This window comes from Balaenoptera ricei, chromosome 9, assembly GCF_028023285.1.
Source record: "Balaenoptera ricei isolate mBalRic1 chromosome 9, mBalRic1.hap2, whole genome shotgun sequence".
NCBI lineage: Eukaryota > Metazoa > Chordata > Mammalia > Artiodactyla > Balaenopteridae > Balaenoptera > Balaenoptera ricei.
The window spans coordinates 1,725,358-1,747,860 of NC_082647.1; the positions used below are offsets into that span (position 1 = coordinate 1,725,358).

At 39.0% G+C, this 22,503-nt stretch overlaps 1 protein-coding gene across 9 annotated transcripts in view; it reads left to right on the forward strand.

Moving 5' to 3' along the window:
• Positions 1–22,503, forward strand: part of LMBR1 (limb development membrane protein 1) — a 141,970-nt gene that overhangs the window by 66,082 nt on the left and 53,385 nt on the right. For 8 of the 9 annotated variants that reach the window (XM_059932948.1, XM_059932941.1, XM_059932942.1 and 5 more), the window contains 4 exons: positions 12,328–12,454; positions 12,927–12,995; positions 13,797–13,861; positions 16,908–16,980. In XM_059932948.1, coding sequence (XP_059788931.1) covers positions 12,328–12,454; positions 12,927–12,995; positions 13,797–13,861; positions 16,908–16,980 — 334 coding nt within the window. Of the gene's footprint in view, positions 1–10,445; positions 10,513–12,327; positions 12,455–12,926; positions 12,996–13,796; positions 13,862–16,907; positions 16,981–22,503 lie in introns of those variants that run through there. The other variant, XM_059932946.1, reaches the window with a different exon arrangement.

Here is a 22,503-nt window from a genome sequence, read left to right on the forward strand (position 1 = left end):
TGAATGTTGGTATTTTGACCTCTTCCCATGAATTATAAATGTGCTTAATGGCATTTAGAATGGTGAATCCTTTCCAAAAGGTTTTCAAGTGACTTTGCCCAGATCATCAGAGGACTCACTATGGCAGCTACAGCCTTACGAAATGTATTTCTTTTTTTTTTTAAATTTTTTAATAGACTTTTACTTTTTTTTTTTTAAGTATTTGTTTATTTATTTATTTATGGCTGTGTTGGGTCTTCGTTTCTGTGCGAGGGCTTTCTCTAGTTGCGGCAAGCGGGGGCCACTCTTCATCGCGGTGCGCGGGCCTCTCACTATCGCGGCCTCTCCTGTTTCAGAGCACAGGCTCCAGACGCGCAGGCTCAGTAGTTGTGGCTCACGGGCCCAGTTGCTCCGCGGCATGTGGGATCTTCCCAGACCAGGGCTCGAACCCGTGTCCCCTGCATTGTCAGGCAGACTCTCAACCACTGCGCCACCAGGGAAGCCCCGAAATATATTTCTTAAATACGACTTGCAAGTCAAAATTACTCCTTGATTCATGGGCTGCAGAACGGTTGTCGTGTCGGCAGGTATGAAACAACATGAATCTTGTTGTACATCTCCATCAGAGCTGTCGGGTGACCAGGTACGTTGTCAGTGAGCAGTAGTTTTTGAAAGGAATCTTTTTTTCTGAGCAGTGGATCTCAGCAGTGGGTGTAAAATATCCAGTAAACCATGTTGTAAACAGATGTGCTATCATCCAGGCTTTGTTCCACTTACAGAGCACAGGCAGAGTAGATTTAGCATGATTCTTAAGGGCCCTAGGATTTTTGGAATGGTTAGTGAACACTGGCTTCAACTTAGTCACCAGCTGCATTAGCCCCTATCAGGAGTCAGCCTGTCAGTAGCCAGGCCTCGGAAGCAACCCAAGTGTCCATCGACAGATGAATGGATAAAGAAGATGTGGCACATATATACAATGGAATATTACTCAGCCATAAAAAGAAACGAAATTGAGTTATTTGTAGTGAGGTGAATGGACCTACAGACTCATACAGAGTGAAGTAAGTCAGAAAGAGAAAAACAAATACTGTACGCTAACACATATATATGGAATCTAAAAAAAAAAAATGGTTCTGAGGAACCTAGGGGCAGAACAGCAGTAAAGACGCAGACATAGAGAATGGACTTGAGGACGCGGGGAGGGGGAAGGGTAAGCTGGGACAAAGAGAGTGACATGGACATATATATACTACCAAACGTAAAATAGATAGCTAGTGGGAAGCAGCCGCATGGCACAGGGAGATCAGCTCGGTGCTTTGTGACCACCTAGAGGGGTGGGATAGGGAGGGTGGGAGGGAGACGCAAGAGGGAGGGGATATGGGGATATACGTACACATATAGCTGATTCACTTTGTTATACAGCGGAAACTAACACACCATTGTAAAGCAATTGTACTCCAATAAAGATGTTAAAAAAAAAAAAAAAAAAGTCAGCCTGTCCTTTGAAGCTTTGAAGCTTTGAAGCCAGGCATTGACTTCTCTCTACTATGAAAGTCCTAGTTGACATCTTTCAATAGAAGGCTCTTTTGTCTACATTGAAAATCTGTTGTTTCGTGTAGCCGCCTTCGTTAATGATCTTAGCTAGATCTTCTGGATAACTTGCTGCGGCTTCTACATTAGCACTTGCTGCTTCACCTTACACTTTTATGTTATGGAGACGGCTTCTTTCCTTAAACTTCATGAGCCAACCTCTGCTAGCTTCAAGCTTTTCTTCTGCAGCTTACTCACCTGTCTCAGCCTTCACAGACTTGAAGAGAGTTAGGGTCTTGCCTGCATTAGGCTTTGGCTTCAGGCAATGTCGTGGCTGGTTTGATCACCTGTTCAGACCACTAAAACTTTCTCCTCAACAGCAATAAGGCTGTGTTGCTTTCTTACCATTCGTGTGCTCACTGGAGCAGCACCTTAATCTCCTTCAAGAACGTTCTTTTGCCTTCACGACTTGGCTGTTTGGAGCAAGAGGCCTAGCCTTCAGCCTGTCAGCTTTCCACACGCCTTCCTCACTCAGCTTCAGCATTTCTAGCTTTTGATTTAAAGTGAGAGACATGCGACTCTTCCTTTCACTTGAACGCTTGGAGGCCATTGTAGGGTTATTAGTTGGCCTGATTTCAACATGGTTGTGTCTCAGGGAACAGGGAGGTCCAAGGAGAGGGAGAGAGATGGGGGAAGGGCTGGTTGGTGGAGCAGTCAGAACACACACAACATTTATTGATTGTTGCCATCTTGTGTTGGTGTAGTTCGTGACGTCCAAAACAATTACAGTAGTAACATCAAAGATCACTGATCACAGATCACCATAACAAATATAATAAAAATGAAAAAGTTTGAAATATTGTGAGAATTACCAAAACGTAACACAGACACACAAAGTGAGCAAATGCTGTTGGAAAAGTGGCACCGATAGACTTGTTCGACGCAGGGTTGCCACAAACCTTCAATTTGTAAAAAATGCAATTATCTGCAAAGTGCAAATTGCAGAAGTGCAAAGGGAAAGAAAGCGAGACATGTCTATACTTTCAGTATTTAAAAATAGAAAGGAAAAAAGGTGATTTATTTCTTGGTGATGGGTTCATATTAACCAAACTGATAAGAAAAACCAAAATGCCAAGTTGTTGATATTCAGTGGAAAACTATAAAATAATCACACATGCATGCACACCTACACACCCAAAGTAGCTGTTATTGAGAGCTGGAGGGGCTGTGGAAATGAGAGAGGCGCCCAACGCAGCTTTGGAGGGATTGGTCTGGGTTTAGAGCAGGCAGACAGCCTTAAGCTTTTTGTGTATGTTTCCTATTTTGTTCACTGTCATAAGGATAGCTCTTCTGTGGTATTTTGGAATTCCTAGTGCTTTTTGTGTAAATGTACTGTTTGCCACAAAAGCAATATGACACTATTACCTAAATTATCATGTGGAATTGCTTTTATATTAATATTCTACACTTTAGTATCTTGTACATTTTGCTATAGTCATGTAATAAATAATAACCCTAATGATTTTTCTTTTGTTGTGTCTGTATTGGAACTTGTGCCTGCGTGTTTTATGGCAGGACTAGTAAGGTATTGGCTACAATGTTCTGTTACATTAAAGGACTGAGCATTTGCTCAGCATGAGCTTGCTATTACGGAATTGAAAATTAATATCCTAGTAAAAGACGCTTTTGTGTATTTTGATTTAGTTTCTTTGCTAAAATTATAGGTTGCCTTAAGTATGTTTTAAGCATTCTCCCCCCACCTCCTATTTCCACATCAGTTTGTCTTTTATGTCTTATTTCTGTCTTGTGGGGAGGGTAGAAAGCACAGGCTCCAGAAGCTGACAGACCTGATTTAAAGAGAGTTCTGGCAGGCCTGGAACAGGGTGACCATAGACAGATTATTTAACTTTTTGGATGTGAGCTTTCTCATTTATAATAAATTTGCCTTTATTGTGAATATTCAGTGAGCACATATAAAGCAACTACGTAGTAGGAGCTTTGCAAATAGTTGCCATCTCTTTTTTTCCGTCAAGTTTATAACTAAAGAATTATTAGAACAGAATTAGAATTAGAAAAGATCCTTACTGGCTAACCATTAAATTATTTTGATGTGATGAAGTGTACTGAGAAATGTTTTTTTCCCAAATTTAGAATTATGTTTAAACATTTTGATGTAAAGTCCCTGCAGTCTTTTTACAATTCAGTTCTTTCATTTACGTGTTGGAAACTTGCTGTATTAATTCATTTACTTGCAATCTGGAGGATTTTGTTTGTTTACTATCATGAGAAATTTCTGCCCATAAATTTAAATATAGTGAACATCTTAGTTCAATGAACAGCAATGTTAGTGTTATTATTTTAACTTATTCTAAAATACTTTCCTTTTGTCAAGTTTTAATAACTTGAGAATCTTATAGTTTTAGTTTTTCTACTGTGTATGACTATTAAATAAATATGTATATATATATAATAAACTGCAGAAAATATTAATAATTAAAAAACAATTCACTATAGAGCTTAACAACACTTTCTATAAAGCTATTTTCTTTGACTTGGGACCAAAACTCTTTTTGTCTATACTTTTAATGATTACTTTGGGAGCAAAGGGGGAAATGGTTGACACTCTCTAGGAATGCTTGTTTGTAGTTATTTCATGGTTTAAAATAATTAATACCTGCCTTTATTTTCTGTTCTTTATTAGTGCTTCTATCGATCTTCTCCAGATGACTGCATGTATGTTTGGTGCAGTCTTGATGTCATGCTGAACAAACCTTATCTTAATGTTACTAAGAGACCCTTTTTGTTAAATGGAAACAATGGCTTGATATTTATTTTAAATGTTCTGTGAATGTAGAAATTTTTCCCAGGCTTTCCTGATGGGTGGAGACATAGTATATAAAGTGGTGTTTACATACCTTCCAAGAGGTCAAGATGTCCATGCAAAATCTTGTTTAAATGTTCATCACCATAGAAACATATCAGTTTATCGTTAGAGCTTTTGTAAATGTATTGTAATTTTCACTTCATTGATGTTCAGTACAGAGCATTTACTGTGTAATTGACCAGCACCAAAATTTGGTGTTTAGCCTTCACTAGCTTATTTAATCTAATTTAAACTGTTAAAATATTGAGATAGTTGTAATTTCCAAAACAATACTGGTATGAAACTAATGTAATTAATTATATAGCTTACTTTTCTTAAAAACAAGATGATGTTTCCTTGACAGAAAGAAAGTACTTTATTCTGATGATGTTTTCTACTAATACGCTGAGTGCTTATTACACTATGATTTTAATAAAAGGGATGGAGTTTCTTTAAGGTAACTTAGATTTATGGTTTTTGGGAGGAGTTAAGACAAGTATTCATAAATACATTATGAAGTTCATGAAATCCTGGTACTGTATGGCATAGTATAAGCATTCACAATTGTGTGAATTTGTGTGAAAATTGTGAGCAAGTACAACGGTTGATGACAAGTAGTTCTTACAGTTCTGTGATCTTATATTCAGGAGACTTTTCTTAATTTTTAAGATGAACAATGGGAACCTTCTTCCACTCTGACAGTGTTTTGCCACTTTGTTGTTTGCAGGGTATTTCAGTAAGTTATTCTGACATCTGGCACATCTTTTAGCTCAGTGTATGCAAGAATGGAGTTGATAGGGACCTTCCCCTTGGGGCTTCCTAGCTCCTGATTCTGACTCTTAATGGAAAAATGAGCAGTAGGCATATTTTTTTGCTTATATGCTGTCCTGCTGGTGATTAATGGTAGTGATAAAAGCTCTCACAATGCTTTTCATTACTTTGCAGACAGAACCACATACAAAAGTTCAAAAAGCTCACACTCTACATGCCACAAAGCCTGTACCCTTTAGGCTTTGTAATATTTTACTGATTTCAAGAAAGGTAGTGATAACAATTTGTATATTTTTGGCACTCATATGAGCCAGTCGATGCCAGATTAACAAATGAAGTTTCTGATTATTTATAATCCCTTCACCTCTCTTCTCTCTGTTCTAAAGTTGTTGAAGGTAAAAAACTCTGCCACATTGCATTTAATGAAAAGATTTGTTATATTTTTCTGTTGGTTTTGCTAAAGCTCATAAATATGATATTTAATTGATTTCAAGTTGGGCTGATTTTGTCCCATTTAATCACTAAAAGGGAATAAAAATAACAAAAGGAAAACATAATTGTCCTAGCCTCCTAGTGGATTAAGTCAGTATAACAGTTATTTCTAACTACATCAGTTATCTTCAATATTTCATAAACAGGTATAATCATATTCCATAATTTTGATGGCTTGCTCTGTGGCAGCCTTTTCTATAATTCCTAATTTACTCTTCTTTAAATTTAGGTTAATAACTGAAAATGAGCAGATTTCTTTTTATGAGTTATTTGTTATCTTTCAAAAGAAATGTTGATCAATTTGAAATAAATTTTTGAAGAGTTCATATGCTTTGACTACAGAGGTTTATTTGTTTAAATGTTTCTTATTTGCTTAAGCATGTGAATGTACATTTTAGACATTTTTTTTCTTGATATTATTCACATATTTATAATAGTAAAAGCATACTCTTGGAATGATAATATTGATAGCTGTTTCCTTTTAGAAAGACTGTTCACATATACTTTTTAATCACATAAGAGATTTATTTGGGACTTAGTTTGTAAGTATATGTGGATAAATATGTTGCTATTTAACTTCATTGTCACTTTCAGACTGGTTTATACTTAGGTTGCATTTTAAATGCTATCTATTTTTCTTAATGAGAGAATGTATTTTTTCTTTATGTAAATAGAATGGAGTAATTTTTAAACTTAGTAATAGATTTCTTCTCTTTGACATAAATGCTACTTGAAACACTAATCTATAGCATGTTAAAAGAGGCTAATCTAGAGCTATAGCATGTTAAAAGAGGCTGTTACTTTAACCAGGCTGTTCAAAGAATTTTATGTCAAGGTTAAATTTAGGAAAATGACCAGAAAGTACTTGAGAGTACAGAGAGTGCTTATATCAGATTTTGTTAGAAACAGACTATTAGTAGTCTGCTCTGACCTATATGGTAACCATTAGCCATGTGTGGCTATATAAATTTAAATAACTAAAATTCAGTAAAATTAAAAACCAGTTCTTTAGTCACAGTAGCTACATTCTAAGTACTCAATAAACACATATGGTTATTAGCTATGTTAATGGATAGCACAGAATAGAGCATTTATATCATCACAGAAATATCCGTTGGACAGCACTGTTCTGTGCTATTTAATCATAAATAATTTGTTCTTTTTTCATCTATAATTAGTTTGCGCACTATCTAAACAGCAGAAAAAAGAGTAAGGCCCAACTTTAAGGATATACTTACGCAGCACCTCAGTTAGAGGTGCACTCCCAGTTAGAGAATGGTGCTAATGAGGTTCAATTTTTTTTTTTAAATTTTTTAAATTTTAAATTAATTTTTATTGGAGTATAGTTGCTTTACAATGTTGTGTTAGTTTCTGCTGTACAGCAGAGTGAATCAGCTATACGTATACATGTATCCCCACTTTTTTGGATTTCCTTCCCATTTAGGTCACCACAGAGCATTGAGTAGAGTTCCCTGTGCTGTACAGTAGGTTCTCATTAGTTATCTATTTTGTACATAGTATCAATAGTGTATAAATGTCATTTCCAATCTCCCAATACATCCCACCCTCCCCTTGCCCCCTTGGTATCCATATGTTTGTTCTCTACGTCTGTGTCTCTTGCAAATAAGTTCATCTACCATTTTTCTAGATTCCACATATATACGTTAATATATGATGTTTTTCTCTTTCTGACTTACTTCACTCTGTATGACAGTCTCTAGGTCCATCCACGTCTCTGCAAATGACCCAGTTTTGTTCCTTTTTATGGCTGAGTAATATTCCATTGTATATATGTACCACATGAGATTCGATTTTTATTGTTTGTTGTTGCATTAATGCATCTGTTTCCCAGGTGCAGGCCTATACCTCTGTTAGTAAGTTATGACTAAGAGTGGCATGATCAGATTTGCATTTTGAGAAGATCACATTTCCATGCGATGTAGGCACCAGGTCAGGGAGAGACAAGAGTGTGGATGTAGGACTAGTAGCTAGGAGGCTGGGGCGTTGTCCACCAGATAGACGTTATGGCAGTAGGAAGAGAGGTGGATGAACTTGAGTCGTAATTACATAGGAGAATCGAAAGGACTCGGTGTTCGACTGGACCAGGGTCCAGGGTGTGTGTATGTGTTTTGGGGAGAGGTGGGGTACAGCAGGAAAGGAGGTGACAAGGGTGTTTCCAGAGTGTCTGGCAAAACAACAAAGTGGATAATGATGCCATTTATTGAGGTATGGGACACTGAAGGAGGAGCAGGTCTAAGGGATAAAATGATGAATTTGATTTTAGAATTCAGTTTAAGGTAGCTGTGAGATATCAAAGGCAAGGTGGCCATTGGGATGTATGGATCTTGGCCTCAGGGGTAATATTTGGACTAGAGGTATATATTTGAGAGTCGTTGGCCACGTGAGGAGGCAAGATCATCCAGGGAAGAAGAGAGAGTCTATCTGGTAGACCATCTTCATCAGAATTGACTGAGGAGCCACTTTGTACAGGTACTCAGGAATTGACAAGCCCCTTGGTAAATCTGTTCCATGCTAATGTTTGAGAAGCACTGATACAGCTTGTGAAAGGATGGACATCTGAGATTGTGCCATCGGAGAAAAGGGATCTGAGATATTTTCCTTTACAGAATGAAAGAAATAGGAATGGAGACAGAAACCAAGGGATAGGGGAAGGGAGCTGAGGGGACGTGCAGGCCACCCAGCTGTGTCTTACTAAGGGAGAGGTAAGGTCAGCTGTAGTTAAGAACGCAGGGCATGAGATTAGGGTCAAGGAGACTGGAACACATTTAAGAACCTTTGAGGGAGTTATTAGCCGGCAATCAGTGTAAGGATTGCCGGGAACATTGAAGGGGCGCTTTGGAACGTAGTAGCGAACACTTCTCATGATTTTGTAGATTTCTTTAACAGTGCTGAGAATTTGGAGTGAGCTTCCAGGTGGAGTTAAACTGGCCTGGTGGAAGTTAAAAGGGCCAGGAATACTAGAGTATTATTGATACTGAATTATCATCAAAATATACTAGTTCATCGTGGGGTTTAGACAGTGAAAACAAGACTGATTGGAGGGATTGGGAAGATCAAGGGAGGAGAGATTATCATGATGAGGACATAGAAGGTTAGAGCTAGGTTAGAGCTAGGTTGGAGGGCTGCAAGATCGGAGGAGACTAGGAGGCTGTGGGCCGAGGGGCAGCTTCACCGTGGGAGATCTCAGAGGTGGCCCTGAGAGATGATGGGGTCTGGTTAGCTGTGTGGCCGGCCGTAGTAGAATGCAGGTCAGGTTCATTATGAGCGTGTATGGTACTTAGGGTGGCAGGGGATGTGATGAGAAGCTCTTGTGAACTAGGTGCTCATATATCAAGAAAGATGGGATTGTTTCTTCTAGGTCTGTACATGGTAGGTGGCAAAGATGGGAAAGAGTGACAAGGTGGCATTAGAAGGTGGTATAAATTTAATTGAGAAAGACAAATGATATGCGAATTCCCAAGCCTTGGAGATTCCAAACACAGAGGCAGCAGTTTGAGTTATTACAGTTAATCCTTACTAGGTACCAGACATTGAGCTCGGCATGTTGCACGTATTAACTCATTTGGTTCTGATAACAACCCACGAAGTAGGGGTGTCATTAATAAACTCGTTCTACAAAGGAGGAAACTGAGGCACAGTGTGCTTTAGGCATTTGCCCAGGGTTACACAGTTGGTCAGTGACGGAGACAGGATTTGAGCCCAAGTGGTCTGCTGGTAGAGTTGGGGCTCTTAACGAGCTTATTATACTGTCTATCTCATAAACCGAACTTGGATATTTTTAAAAAGTTATTCTTATGGGTGCCAAACTCTTGGATGTTTATTATTGTAAGAAAAAAATTGAAAATTAGAACAACATTAGTTTGTTCTCCTATTTCTTAAAGTCATATACATCCACTCTAAAAAATTTGGAAAATACAACAAGGCACCAAGTATACAAGAAAAATAGTTCCCCGTAACCGTCGTCCTAGATAGGACAGTTCCTTTCAGTTGGCCTTGCAAGACTTGCTGTACATCGTCACAATAAGGCCCCTTCCTGCTTCTGCTCAGGGAGAGGGAGCGTAGCCAGACTGCCAGTGGGTTGTCTCACTTCCCTTCACAGCTCAGACCCCAGACACTTGCCAGCTGCCAGGTCATGGGGGCCCTTACTTCTCCTGCCTGCCTACGGCCTGGGTGAGAGGATTCACGGCTCGATCCTGGGGGTCTTCTTGTAGCCCTGAACCCAACCTGTGTGGGCCCTTGTTTGTTCTTACCTAGAAAGCCGTGTGAGCTTTCCATTCTTGTTGCCCAAAGCTTTCCAGAACTGCAGAGGTCTGAGATTTTATGGTACTTGCAAGCTGACAGGTTAGTTTGCCAGACTCGCAGACTCTGGTTGTAGACACAGACTCCTGGGTCAGAGGCTTCATTACTCAGCGTGCAGGCACAGGAGCCTCCTGTTCCTGTCAGTTCCCCAGGACCCCGAGCCCCATGGGGGTGATGCGGCCCAGGTGGGAGCTGTCCCCACAGTGGGCTCGTGTCATGGCTGAGGAGCCCTGCATTTAGGGAACCCGCATTATTTGTAATGGGGTGCAAGCAAGCCTGCCTGCCCTGTGCTCTGCGGGGGGACCTTCTGTTTCACACTGTACGGTAAGCAGACCTGCCTCTACTGCAAAGACACCATCTCTGTCTTCCAAGGCTGTTTGCTGTACAGAAGTCTTTGAAAAGACAGTCCAGAATGCGGACTGCCCCGCCTCTGCTTGTGAGATGCACAGAAGTGGGAGAGACCCACGGAGCACTGCCTTCTAACACAGAGACAGATCTGATGAAAAACGAGTTTAACTGCCAAGAAATACTTCTTACCAAAATATCAGAGGATGTGTGTAAGTCTTATTGGTGATTGGGTCCCCAAATTTATTATCATTATAACACTTAACCTTATTGTTACATTGTAATTGCTTAATATAATAATTATAACATGTATTATTAAAATGCCCTTTTTTTGGACATCAGGTCTCAAACAGTTCCAAGTAGCACTACTGTTTAGCTCGTACATCATAACACTTAAGACACGTGTTACATGTTTTGAGAGCTCTGATGTTCCCATCGGCTGGTCAGAGGCATGCAGGATTCGGGCCCCAGTCAGAGGCAGGAAAAGACAAAGCTGAGGGGGTGTAACACATGCACTCCAGAGCCTACTCTTTTTATCTGTTTTATTTATAGACTTTCCAGATAATATTTAATGTGTGATTAAAAGGTTCTTGCTTAGAAAGAGAGGAAGAGAGAAAAAAATCAGTGCTAAAAGGTAGTGGTCATGTTTTGGTATCCTAATGGTTTGAATGTGTTAAGTGTAGGTTCAGAGAGTTCTTCAGTAAGTAGGAGTGTATTTTTTAGTAGTGCATTTTGTGACTGTTCCTGTTTCATCTCACTTGAGTAGTAGCTACTGTGAGATCTAATGTGTTAAATAAAATACAGGTCGTCATCACTCTGGTTTACCAGCCTCCCTTGCTATGAGTGTGTAAGGTGCCCTGACTCTTCCATTTGAAGACACATTTTAACCTGTCAGGGGCAGTCCTGGTAAGGCTGGACTAGGAAGAAAAGACCGCTTCAACTCTGAGTCATCATTTAGGGCTGGGAACACTTTGGCCGTGGCTTTAGGACATTTCCTTTCCTATTGAATTTGAGGAACTGGGGTGCTATGATTTAAGTGCAACCTGTTGCTGTAATTCAGAAATTAGAAAATAATATTTAGGGCAAAATTGAAATAAGTCTATGTTTTAGATTTTTATTTATAGTTCATATCTTTAAACTATTTTTAATATGGAAGGAAAGATTATATGACTTATTGAGAAACATGGATATACTTATAATTTTGTTGTGTTAGATGTTGTAAATTAGTGCATTACAGTATAAAATATCAACATGAATCTTTACATTTAGGTACAGGTTCAATCATTTGATGACTTTCTAAGAATATGAGAAAGTTTTGTTTTTTGTTTTTGCCTTGTCCCGTAGGTTTTGAGTTTATAAGTCTGGCCTGTCGTTTGGCCCTGAGGTCAGAATTTGTTTTATATTTAAAACAAAATTGTGCATGATGATTCTTTATTGTATTCCAGCCTCGTGGATTTAATGAAATTTCTATCTAATGTCGAGAAAGGGATGATATTTAATTGATATAAATACTGTCCATTTCCACGGTTTCTAAGGCTGGATTACCACGAGGAGTTCTTCGTCTGGACACTAGAGGGCTCTGGAGGCTGTGGGGAGCTAACAGAACCCCCGTGTTCTCTAGTAGATGGTGCTTTGTGTTTTCACCAAGTTGGGTGTCCACGGAACTGTTTGGCAGTATGCCTTAATTAGCCTTATATTCCCTTGATTAGAATCACAGATAAAAATTTGTTAATCTACTTTCTTGGTGGAAAGTGTTAGGAAAGTAATTAATTGTTTAAAAGGGTTCTGCAAAATGTTTTTATGAAGAATTGTTTTGGTACTTTCTTCAAAGCTTAATGGTGTTCTACATAATTTTGAAAAGTCAGCCTAAACGTTACAAACAGTAAACATTTAGTGTTTTTTGTCCTGCTAATAAATGTAAATTTCCTCCCCTTTCAAAGAATTTGTATGCTTTCATATAGACAGAAACCTAATTGTTCATGTGATGAAATAAAATATTAAAATTATATCTTTATTATATTTTGCAGGGAATCCGAGCCCGAATTTTAGAAACTCTGGTCATGCTTATGCTTCTGGCCTTGCTTATTCTTGGGATAGTGTGGGTAGCCTCGGCACTCATTGACAATGACGCTGCGAGTATGGAATCTTTATATGGTACGGATTGACTTGTTTAAACCAGTTTCTCTAGTGGAGACTACAGTTTGGAATATAATTATACACATTCACTTTTTAAAACATTTTAATAGTTCTTTGTATAGTTAATCCTTGTTGTTAATTTACAAAATTAAAAAGTCTTTCGACATGTTTAAGGAAAGAAATGAATGTTTGTGTGTTTCTTGTATGTAGAATGAGCAAGCAGCTTTTCAGATTTTTTTTTCCTTTGGTTAATTGGTTTCTGTTCTTAAAATTCCATGGAGGCTCCTGTTCTCCCTCCAAACAGGTTTTGCAAAAGGGTTATTTCCTGTTCTTCTGTTTTAGATCTTTTTATTGTACAATTTAGAAATTATATGGTTTAGTAGACTCAAATAGGCAATTATGATGTTTACTATACATTAATTTATTGTCAGTCTATATATCAATGTATGGTATTTTGGATGCACTAAAAGATATTTACATTTTTTAATAGATCTCTGGGAGTTCTACCTACCTTATTTATATTCCTGTATATCATTGATGGGATGTTTGTTACTTCTCTGTAAGTATTTTTCTGACATAATATTGATAATAAAGTAGAGTTGTTCTGTGTTCTAGAAAATTACAGACAAGTTTCCCGATGAGATTCCTTAACAGCTTGGAGATATTTTTAAAAGTTGGCCCTTAACTTTTTTTGTATATTCAAGATAAATTTTGATAAACTGAAACCTTGAAATTATACTTTTGTTCTTCTCTAAAGAAAGCCTCTTGCACAGAGTTGGAAAGAGAGAGGGAGGGGGAGAGAGTCAGACATGCACGTGCCTCCCCCCCCATCACAACGCTAGCTTCTACTTTTGAATGGTAATGGTGGAATTCTGTACGATGAATTGGCAGTCTTTTTTTCACAATTTGTTTTGTTTTACTTAAGGCATCACAACATATCTCAGAGATGTTATAAGCAGATAAAAATAGGTAAAAGGATGTAAGGTTATAGTTGTCACTTTCGGATATTCTTGTCTGATACTCGATTCAGTTAGTACTTGAAATTTAGTCTGTTCTCTGGTTGGTTTTCTTTAATTTCTTTTAAGTGAAAATACTTACTATTATTCAGCTGCTAGAATCTGGCATATCCTACCCCTCCTTTAGTCTTCATGAATCTTTCCTTAAATATAAGAATGCCCGTCGTCTGCGCACGAACCCCTAGAGCTTCTCTAATGGTGACATTGAGGAGCCCTGTGACAAAACACTGCGAGAACCTAGATTGGAAACAAGCGTTTTCCTACAACAGCAGTCTTTGAGTTTGCTTTATTTGGGGCTGGCAGTTTCTCTCCTAACTCTGAAGTGAGCTCTCTCTGTTCTGCAGTGTGCACTCCAGTTGGCCTCTCCCGCATGTTCACAGTCATGGGGCAGCTGTTGGTGAAGCCAACAGTGAGTATGATGTTGTAAACCATTTTGTTTGTTAAATAGACATTTTTACATTTGAACATCTTTTAGGTTCTAAACTAGCATTCAGAAACAGAAGAATATTTTTACGTGTTTATAACCCAAATTGTTATTGTTTTTATTTTAATCTTTTTCATCTTTGGAAACCAAATTTGCTTTTGCTCTTAAAATACTAACTATAGGCACTCAGCTAGAAATTCTTCTAGCAAATTTGAAGACAAAATGTACAGATATTTACAGGTATTTTAGGAGTCCATTATCTTATATCAAATGGTAACTCTTTTGTGTTTCAAAGTTTACTATATATACTCTTTGACTTACAAAGCAGTTATTTTCTGAAAATTTGTCTGCATGTTATATCTTGATTAATTGAATTATACTTTTCCCTTTAATCTCAGAAATGCTGTATATTCATTTAAAAATAATTTTCAGTTGGTAGTAGTTTTGATGATTTGTCCCTAAGTTACTTGGGCCTCTAGCTATTTTGTCAAATATTTAATAAATGACAATAATTCTTACCTGTATCTAGGGAATTGTCACATTGTCTTCATGGATCCTCATTGCCTACAAGCTCAAGTCTAAGCTATTCACATGATACAAGGCCTTTCACAACTGTCCCCCGCTGAATTTGCCTGTAGCTGCCCCTGCCCCCATTGCTTCCCTGGTGACTCTGTTTCTAGCCAGTCTCACAGCTGACTTGCTGTGCCCAGAGCAGCCTGGATTCTTCCCCTTCCCAGGCATGTCGAAGGTCTTTCTCTCGCTTCTGCCTCTTACCTGCTTCAGCCACCTGACAGCCTCCTGAAGTCCTGGCTCTGAGACCAGCTGTATTTACTACCTGTCTTTGACCCTTGCCTCACTTCTTCTTTAAGCTAAAATAATCAAGCTCCTTCCTCTGCATTTCTCATATTCCCCTTTATATTTCACTAGTAGTATTTATGAAATTATTATGGTTATATGTTTTTCTTCCCTATCAGCATAATTCATCAAGGGAAAAAACTGAGAGAATATCATAGTAGACATTCTTTTAGTAAATGCTTGCTTAATTTTGAAAGTTTTTAAATAAATAATCTTTGTATTTTTAAAAAATAAAAATGGATTTTTAACCTGCTACATAAATGTACACACACTCAAATACAATACATGTTCTATTAAATCTTGAAATTTACTTCCCTCTTGAAGAGGTTTTGTGACATTGCATTCATTTAGTTTCTTCCTAATTCTCTGGATTTTTTGTTGTTGTTGTTGTTTTTGTTTGTTTTTTTGGTCTCTCTCTCCGTTTCCACTTTCTTCCCCCTAAAATAGGCAAATGTTTAAAGTTCTGTCCTTGGTCTAAAGGTGCTCTGCTCTGTTTTCCTGAGCACCTCTGCCACTTCCATATCACTTCTAAATGTCTAATTCTAGTGAGAAAAAGATAGTGAATGCAAACTACAGTATATCTTAAGTGCTATAATTGAAGGCCCTATGGAGCTGAAAACTCAACAGATACAAAATCAGACTACTTACTTATCCAACCTCCCCAAGCTTACTTTCTCCCAAACTTGTCTATTATTAGTAACATCTTCAAACTTTTTAATGTTTGCCTCTTTTCTTGTTCCTAACATCCAATAATAATGGTTATTTATTCAGTAATTAAGTATATGCTATATGCTTGCACTAAGTACTTTAGTTACATGCATAATTTCATTTAATCCTGATGACAAACCCATAAGTTAGGTGATGGCGTTCTTATTTTATGGTTGAATTATCTGTGGTTCAGGGAGATCAAGTAGCTTATACAAGATCACAGATCTGAGAGGATGAGGCAGGATTTGAACCCGGAGGCTCTTTTCAGAGCCTGGGCTCTGGACCACTCCTTGTTCTGCCATAAGCTCCAGAGTCATCGAGCAACTTTATTGCTAAGTGTACTTTGTACCTCTCCACCTGTATGTTTTGCTTGTCATTTCCTCTGAGCAAAATGCCTTTCCTCCTTTTGGTAAATGAAGCTATTGGGTAAGATGCTACTACCATCAAAACCATTTGCCAAGACTTCTTTCTTCCCAAATAGCAGCTGGGAATCTTTCTTCCTCTGAACTTTTGTTAACATTTTATTTTAGCTTCAGTTATGACATTACTTTCAATTCTATAATTTATTTTTCTTTTTGATTTTTCATATCTCTCCTGGACACTAGAATATAAGCTGTTTGAGGTCAAGGACTAAGTCCAATCCATATTTAGGTCCCCATCAGCCCAGAGTGTCTAAGAGCACAGGCTTTGAAGACAGATAACTTTTCTTTGCCAAACCTTTGTTTCTTGGCATATTACAAGATGCAGCGAGAGCAGTCTGTTTTTCATAGGGTTGCTGTAGAATCAAGGGGATGAAGCACACCAACCCTTACGCAGAGCAGATAATATCCCATATAATTGGTTACTGATTAGTGGGGTTTTTTGGTGGTTGTTTTTACTAGTGTTGTATACTGTGGTCGTGAGTGGTGTGTATGTTAGCACACTATTTTTCTAGGGCTCTGTCTATAGGAAGGTTTTCATAATACCAGTGTTTAATATTTGTGGAAATTTTTTAGTATATAATGATGATGTAAATGGAAAGTATTGATGGTAGTGATTTAGTTTATGGATTTCTTGTTTTACACATTATGCAGGTTAATGTAGATGAGAAAGCAGTGTTGGACTGGGTGATCTATTCCTCTGGCTCTATAATATTGGCTTGGGCGTAGAGATACTACTGCATGTAGCTTTCTGGATGTTTAGAATTCATACATTTGTGTGCCATTGAGAGAGTTGCAGAGTTCTTTAATTCTTTAAACTGAAACAAATCAGTTTAAATGTATGTAGATTTTGTGATAATCAGCTTTTGATGTGCTTAGTTATATACTAAGAATTTCTACTTAATTTGCAAGTAGAATAGTTTGAGCATTTTTAATTTAGATTCCTAGTAATTTGAATGGTTATCTAAATTATAGGCCAAATAGCCTAAATATTCTCGTAAGCACTACTTACGTAATGTATTATTCAATAGTTTGATGTTTAAATTTAGATTCTTGAGGACCTGGATGAACAAATTTATATTATTACTCTAGAGGAAGAAGCACTTCAGCGGCGACTAAATGGTATGTATTTATTACATATTTAGACCAGAATAAAAGATTATTTAATTCAAAAAAGACAGATAATTGAGGGGAAAAATACAAGCCTCTCAGTACCTTGTGCTGTTGCCTGAGGCCAAGATGTCAGAGAAACACGTGAACTTCCCAGGTGAGAAGAGGTTTACTGAGGAGTCGCAGCACTTTGGTCAGGGTCCCATCTCTCCCTAACCGATATTAGCTGTAACCAGCAGGGTCAGTTCAGTGCTGAGACACTGGCCACTAAGGTATATCCCTCTTCTACCAGATCCTAACATATTGGAAGCATTATGACTTGTAGTTGCTGAGGTTCTGCAGATTTGCATGTTGTCTTAGTGACTGTAGTATCCCTACCTCATGTCTCTCCTGTTGAAATCTCTAATGCATGGTAAAAAGCAGTGTTTCTCTGACACTAAGGGGCCAAATTAGACTCTGTTGTACTTAGGAACTCTGTTGTCATTTGGGGATGCTGTTCATTGTTAGCTGATAACAATGTAAGCGTGTCAAAGATGTTAAAATTTAATTTTTCATTACTGATCATTTTTGTCTTCAAATGATGAACCAATGAAGAAAAGAGTAATGACAGTTTAACAGAGAAATGACATAGTAAAATTTTCTTTGTTTTACTCAAATGAATTTCACCCTGCACTCTTTTCTCCTACGAAGTTTTTTTAAAATGTTGAAAACCTAACCACCAAGATCAGATTATTAATAGCTAACCATAATTCAAGAGTAGGTATAAAATGGAAGGTTACTTTAACTGTGAAATACTGAGAAATGGGAAGGAAAATACCTATTTTTTTCAGTTACAAATAGTGAATTTAAATCATCAACCCAAAAGTGTTGATAACATTTAGAGCTTTATTCTTAGATCAAAGAATTTCAGATTGTATCTATTCTAGAGAATTCTTGTCAGTAATAATTATATGCTTTGATACTGATAACTTTTAGACTGGAACTACAGGTATCTTTTATTCTTCTAACTTTATTAAAGCTACTTTAATATATAAGCCTATTTAATTTAAAAATTATAACTTTAATCAATACTGTCAGCTTTATCATATTTCATTAAAGTAGTTAATATTATAATGAATTTATCTTAGTTAGGTAATCATGCTGCTGTGTAATAAAACATGCCCGAATCATAAAGAATACATGTCCAGCTGCCTCCTGCAGTGTGTGGGGCTTATGTGTCAGCCTAGAAATATACTAGTTCTGCCTTACAGCTCAGGAGGCTAAGATCTAGGGAGGATAAAACACACTGCTCTGTGAATTAAAGAATTTGAATTAAGTCTAATCAAAGCAAACTTCCACATATAGCCTTTTCTCACTTTGTCCTTCAGCAGTGGGGAAAAAAAAGTCCCTCCAGAATCTTTCTAGATCCTTGGCTCCTCACATCAAAAGTGGTTCGTTATATCTAAAGAAATTGAAAAGGAGGACTTCCCTGCTGGCACAGTGGTTAAGAATCCGCCTGCCAGTGCAGAGGATACGGGTTCAAGCCCTGGTCCAGGAAGATCCCACATGACGTGGAGCAACTAAGCCTGTGCGCCACAACTACTGAGCCTGAGCTTTAGAGCCTGTGAGCCACAACTACTGAGCCCGTGTGCCACAACTACTGAGCCCATTCGCGTAGAGCCTGTGCTCCGCAACAAGAGAAGCCACTGCAATGAGACGCCCGAGCACCGCAAAGAAGAGTAGCCCCCGCTCGCTGCAACTAGAGAAAGCCCGGGCACAGCAACGAAGACCCAACACAGCCATAAATAAATAAATAAATAAATAAATTAATTAATTAAAAAAAAATAAATAAATTTATTAAAAGAAAAGAAATTGAAAAGGAAATACTTGCCAGAAGTTTAAGGTATTATATGATGAGGCAAAGCCAAAATAAACAAAACTCTCCAGCTAGCACAAAAATGTTATAGTTTGTAGAGGATTAGGATGGTATGATAGCTAATGCTAAAGGTAATTTTATTTTCTGCCGTTTTGGGAAGCCATGCACTACTTCTGACTGCTCTGTTGGTAGGTTGTCATTAAAATCTTTCCAGTGAGACTCTTTGTTGGGATAAATGCTATAGTTTTGCTGTTTGCTGTTGATTAGCACTATGGACTGTTTCAGGTAGAAAATAATAGGCTTGTAACATAAAGCGTTCTATGGCAAAATGGACATTTTGACTAACATACACTAAGAATTGTGAGCTTCAGTAAAGTATATTTATCAGTATGTGCAGAGGAAAAAACCAAGATGGGACAAAACTGTATTTTATGATTTGCTATTTTTTAAGAAAATATAGATCATGGGAGGTTAGTGATGGAAATCACCCCATGGATTTTATTTTATTTTTTAAAAATTTATTTATTTTTGGCCGCATTAGGTCTTCATTGCTGCGTGTGGGCTTTCTCTAGTTGCGGTGAGTGGGGGCTACTCTTCCTTGCAGTGCGTGTGCTTCGTTGCGGTGGCTTCTCTTGTTGCAGAGCACGAGCTTCAGTAGTTGCAGCACACGGGCTTCAGTAGTTGTGGCATGTGGGCTCGAGAGCACAGGCTCAGTAGTTGTGGCGCACGGGCTTAGTTGCTCCGCGGCATGTGGGATCTTCCCGGACCAGGACTCAAACCCGTATCCCCTGCACTGGCAGGCGGATTCTTAACCACTGTGCCACCAGGGAAACCCCTCAGGGATTTTATTTAATCTAGTACTATGTCAAGTGTATTTTGTGGTAACAGTTATTTTATATTTTAAATTATTTTTAAAAAGTGAAGTTTTAACTTTTTTACTCTGGGCTATTAAAAAGAATTGCAGGATAGAGTAAAAGATTTTTAAAAATACAGATTACAGCGGTGATTCACCCCAGAATTTGTGGTGGTGTTTGCTAAGGGCACATTGAGTGTGCTTTCTTGGTTTGCGTGGGCTGTGACGCGCATCGCATGAATCTTGAATCTTGGGAACATCTGCATGGTTTGCTCTGATCCCAGCTTTACAGTTATCTGGAAAAAACATGATACTTAATATCAAGAGGTGCTTTACTGTGGGACTAACACTATTTTTTTCTGGAAGATAAGATGACTTGTTGTGGTAGTTATTAGATTCCCGGAGTTGGGTTTTCATGCCTGGTGTTTAAGTTATCAGTGTAGCTTTAGGATGGGCTGCCTGCCTGTGACTTCTCCATTGCTTCTCATTGACACTTGATGGTGCTAGAGGTTTTGTTCTTGTTAATATTATTGTTATTTCATAAAATACAGTAATAAAATAAAGCTAACAGGTATACTGTTATAAAGAAGCCATCCTGTTACCAGTCTGCTCCACTCTTTCTCCTCCCTTTTCTGTTTACTGCACATCTTCTTCTAAGCACCAGACATTGTGCAGGTGAATTTAGAACCTGAGACTCAAGATCATGGACTAGTTAACTGAAGAACAGGAAAAGAAACAGTGAGACTCTGTGAAGGTTGTGTCCAGCGCTGAAAGACTTGGAAAGAAATGGAGGGGACTTGTATGTGATCCTGGAGCAGGAGGGAACCCGAGCGCCACGCCATCTGGCTAAGCCCCCTTCCCTCACGTCCACCTACCCTGGCAAGAGTAAAGTGATGTCCCCAGAGCTCGTGCGGCTCTGACAAGACTCCTGCGCCTTCCCGCCCTCGGCACTTGGGACCCGCAGGGATAATGGGTGCGTTTTGCTCTTTGCCCCTTTCTGATGGCTGGCATGAGGAGCGTGGGATTTCCAGTTCTTTGCATCTCAGACTCTGTGTTCCCCATGTCTCTTTTTGTCCCATTTCTGCCCCAATTTCCCACTGTCCCCTAGCTCGTGAAACTTTCTGCTTTAGCGCGTGGAGCTGAGCTCTGACTCAGAACCCTGAGAACCTCAGAACCCTGGATGCTCAGCCTTCGCCCTCTTGCGTGAAGCACCGTGGTTCCTCGGGAGCCCCCTCGGTGGGAGCTCTGTTTCCCCACAGCCGCATTTGCTCCTCCTAGAGTTTGGCTGGGCTCCTCTTGCTCTCTTTCAGACACTTTGAATCTCACGTCTTTAGACCTGGACCTGATTGATGCCTTCTCCCCTTTTCAGGCACCCCTCCCATCCCAGGCTGTTCCTGCGCTCTCCTGGAGGACGTTGTTTTATCTCCACATTCGTGATCATTCTCTCTACAACACCTATCATAATTCTTGGTGGTTTCAGTGTCGCAGTACTCTGGGAGCTCCTTGACCTCTCTCTTCCAATGATCTCCCTCAGCTGCTTATTGCCTGGGATTATAACGCAGGCCTTGTCATGAGCGGGAGCTCAGGTTCTTGCATAATCTCAAAATCAGTCCTCCTCCTCTCCAGCTCTGATATTTCCACCTCACTTCCCACAGTTCTTCAGTATTGAGACTTAACGTGTCATTTATTTATCCTAATAACTTTTCATTACCACCCCCACCCTTTTCCATCGTACCCTTGCTTTGTCACAGTTTAAATTCCTGGGCCGTCGTTATAACCGGTCCCTTGTTATAACCAGTCCCTCACGTGCACCCTCAGTCCCCTTTCCTTCTCACTTTGTTGTACTCATGCCTGGCAAGACTCCAGCCTTGCTTCCAGCCAGCTCTGGATGTCCTCTGCACTCACGTCTGTTCACCTCTGACCGTGACTGCCTGGCCTTTCTTTATGTGCATGACCGTAGGTTCTCCTCGATGACTAGTTATATCTTCTCTTTTCTCAGACCTTCTTCACTGTCACTCTCAGATGATAACTTTGCTTCCTATTTTCTTGAGGAAATAGAAGCAATCATGACAAAACTTGCACGAGCGTTTCCCTTTGTGTGGATTCACCTACCTGCAGCTGCCCCTGCTTGTGCTGCCTCTTCTCCTTACACCGTGGCTGGATTGTCCCTGCTTCTGGCTGCGGTTGGCCCTCCCCTCCTGCACTGGATTCTGTCCCTTCTCACTGATTCTAGGACAGAACTCTAGCCGTTCTACATTTCTCTTACAAAAGCAGTTTTTCACCAACTGGATCATTTCCATCAGCATAGAGAATTACTGTGATTTTTCTCAACAGAATGAAAGACCAAGTGAAAGAGAGGAAGGAAAGGAAGGAAGTGTCGATGAAAAACTAATCAGTTGATCTAAGAAAGAAATGGAAAATTTTATTCAAACCAAATTGAGGATTATAACTTGGGAACAGTCTCTCAGAAAACTCCAAGAACCGTTCCTCCTCTTAGAGGTCAAAGCACAGTTGTGTGAGTTTTTGAGACAGAGGGCTGTACATTAAATGACGTATTATGAACAATTTATACAGTCCAGACCTACACATACAAAGTGAGTAGTGGGTAGTGGGTCATTGCGGTCCTTTACAGGGTTAAGAAGGAAGGTTATCTCCTAAGGAGTCATCTTGTTGGTGCCAGGAGAACGTTGCTCTTTATGGTTGAGCAGGTATTTCTGCGGATGGGGCCGTGTGGTCAATGCATAGTGCAGATACATGGTGCACAGTGTGGGGAGAGAGGCGGCCAAAGGGCAGAGAAAACTTTTTATGTTAACATTTTCCTTGACTT